The sequence below is a fragment of the Lolium rigidum genome, chromosome 7, assembly GCF_022539505.1.
Source record: "Lolium rigidum isolate FL_2022 chromosome 7, APGP_CSIRO_Lrig_0.1, whole genome shotgun sequence".
NCBI classification, from domain to species: Eukaryota; Viridiplantae; Streptophyta; class Magnoliopsida; order Poales; family Poaceae; genus Lolium; species Lolium rigidum.
In genome coordinates, this window is record NC_061514.1 from 289,607,025 (window position 1) to 289,610,207 (window position 3,183).

Sequence of the window (3,183 nt, forward strand, 5' to 3'; positions counted from 1 at the left end):
AAGATCAAACGGGTGAAACTCACAAAAAACATTATTATCATGAGTGAGCCTAGGAACTGATAGCAAATTGCGTGTGACAGCTGGAACACGAAGAACATCTTTAAGATAGAGTTGTCTAGATGGATGACTAGTGAGGAGAGAAGCTTGACCAATATGGGAGATGTGCATACCTGCTCCGTTTGCGGTGTGAACCTTGTCAGAACCATGATAGGCGTCGCGAGTATGCAGCTTGTTGAGCTCGCTAGTCAGGTGATCCGTGGCCCCAGTGTCCATGTACCACGCGGGATCGACGGAGTAGGACTGTGTCTGACCTTGCTGACCCTGGGGCGAAGGCCGATCAGCCATAGCGGCCTGGCGCGCATTGTTGCGCGTGTCCCGGCCATCGCTGCCAAGGCCGAGGAAGCTGCGGCTGGAAACGCCGATGGCACTTGGAGGCAATATGACCGTCACGGCCACACAGCTGGCAAGTGCGCTGAGGACGCCCACCACCATAGGCCGGGGATGAGGCAGGGGCCGGAGGTGCGGAGGCAGGGGACTTGCCCTGGGAGGAAGGCGGCGCGTTGCGCGCACCACCTTTCTGCGCGATGTGAGCCGAGAGGTCGGAGTGAGCGCCGCTGCTGCGACGGCCGGGGCGCGCCTCAACACGCTGCTCGGTGCGGAGGAGCTTCGCATAGAGCATGTGAGGCGGCATGGGCGTGGTGCGGTCTTCCATCACCTCAACTAGCCCGTCGTACTCCTCATCGAGCCCATTGACAACATACGAGTTGAACTCAGAGTCGGAGAGGGGCTGGCCGATAGACGCGAGCGTGTCAGCAAGCCCGCGCACCTTGTTGTAGTAGTCCTTGGCGCTCATGTCCAGCTTCTCGCACTCACCGAGCTCACGGCGGAGAGAGTTGGCACGTGCCTGGGATTGAGCCGAGAAGCTCGACTCCAGCGTCTTCCATGCTTCACAGGAAGTGGTGGCGAAGACAACCATGCCGGCGACCGTCGGGGAGAGAGACCCCTGTATGGAGGACAGGTTTGCTTGATCCTGTGCCGTCCACACACGATGAGCCGGGTTCACCACCGGCCCTTGCACACTGTCGATGAGCGCAGGAGGACAGGGCAAGGTACCATCAACATAGCCCATCAGGTAATGGCTCCGAAGAAGAGGAAGCACCTGCGCACGCCAAAAGATATAGTTGTCGGGCGTTAGTTTGATGGTGATGAGGTTGCCGAAGTGGTAAGGCGGCGGCAGCGTGGCGAACGCATCCGGTGCAGCAGCCGGAAGCACCACGGGCTGCACCACGGGCTGCACCACAGGGCCAGGGGCGGCCGGCGCAGGCGCCGGAGGCGTGGCCGGCACAGAAACCGGGGCGGTCACAGCAGCCGTGGAGCTGGAGGCAGGCGCGGAGGCGATCTGGAGCTGCGTCGCAGTAGAGACCGGCGAGGCCGATGGTGGGTGCACGAAGAGGGAGCCCACGCTGAGAGTCCCCTCCTGGGACATGGTGGCGGCCGCGGCCATGTCGAGTGGCCGGTTGAGAAGGGCCGCCAAGGAGGCCGGGAGATACCCGGAAGAGGAGAGGCCAGACGTGGCGCTCGTAGTCATGGCGCCGGCGACGATGATGCGGAAGCGAGGGAGATGCGCGGCGGCGGCTGCGAGAGAGAGCAGCGGCGGCGGCGATCTAGGTTTAGGATCGAGATGGTCGTGATACCATGTAAGACAATAGGGTTAGGGGGAACCGGCACAACCCTCTAGGGGTGGCCTATCTCATATATATATAGGAGTACACAAAGGTACAATACAAGTCCAATACCAATTAGGTATGGATACACATATACAGCTACAATACAATGTCTAACAATTCCTTTTATAGATAATTAATGGAGTTGCTTCATTCCCATATATATATGTAAACACGGTTACATCACACATTATTTGTACTATATATATAATATGACGTACGTACGTCTATCTATATGTACGTGGCTTGAAGCCATTTACGTATGGCTAGTGCCGGCGGTATCTGGCAGGGCGGCTGGGGAATGATTAATTGGTCGATGAAGATGTCGAGCCAGATGCCTGCACGTCGACGACCTTGAATTGGCCGCGGTTTTTGACGACGATGTCGTACATGTGGGTGGAGCGGAGCCTGGAGAAGTCGCGGGGGACGGAGATGAGGTCGATGCTGCCGTCGCGCTTGTGGAGCTGCACGACGGCGAGGTCCTCGTAGTAGCGCTCCCACCCCAGCGAGCCCAGCCGTCGCTCCAGCATCTCCAGCGTCCTTATCGTCTCGTTCGCCGGCACGTACACCAGTGCCTTCTTGGTCGTCCCCGCCTCATGATCCAGCTCCATCGTCCCGTTCTTGAACACCCACACCCCTCCTGCCGACATCTTAGTCTTACTACTGAATTTCTAGCTTTCCTTAGCTTAGTTAATTGCTCGATGGATATATCGAGCGATCTAGTTGGGACTGATGCTGGTTTCTGGGCTAGGTGGTGTGTGTTTATATAGGCGGATCAATGGAGGCAGGCGGGGCACGTCGTACATGCACTACTATTAGCAATGAGCTTCATCATCAAGGATTGAAAGTGATATATGGATCAATATACGCGACGAAAAAGGCATACAGATAAGGACGTGTTTGTGTTTCATTTATGTTGGTTTAATTCCTTTTAGGCATATTATTGTATGTACTTATGTCGACAGCAACGTGCATTTGGTGTTTTCTGCAGAGCCGGTGAATTATACGCTTTTACTAGATCAGCCTACTCTAGACAACTGCTCAGGGACACTACGTCAGCAACTCGAAAGGAGATGGCGAGAGTGGTTATTCTCCAACTTGTCTTAGATTCTGTGTCTACGTAGCCTTTTGTACTGTGATTTACTCAGAACCACAACTTTCAAGAGATGGCGCACAAAACCCACAAGAATTATGCATTAAAAAAAATTCAACACATAACCTGAACCAGAGGTAAACATTAAAAACCTGAATCTGGACGTGTTTTGAGTTTTTGACTCGCCTTATAACCAGACTGGCCTACTAGTCAAGTTCAGCGTTGTTGTGACTTGTCTATCAAAGTTATCGAGGGAACCGTACTTGGATCTCGTACGGGTTGCATGTTATATAGTCATAGGGTATACAAGGTTTTGTATCCGATACACAAAAGGGTATGGTATACGAATACATGAGGAAAACCCTA

General features: G+C 54.3%; 1 protein-coding gene across 1 annotated transcript; it reads right to left on the bottom strand.

The window, feature by feature from the left end:
- Nucleotides 1-1,866: 1,866 nt before the first annotated feature.
- LOC124679499 (flowering-promoting factor 1-like protein 5) lies at nt 1,867-2,443 on the bottom strand. Its single transcript, XM_047215241.1, has one exon. It carries the CDS (start codon nt 2,372-2,374, stop codon nt 2,030-2,032), a length of 345 nt encoding a protein of 114 aa, XP_047071197.1. The 5' UTR covers nt 2,375-2,443; the 3' UTR covers nt 1,867-2,029.
- Nucleotides 2,444-3,183: the final 740 nt, after the last annotated feature.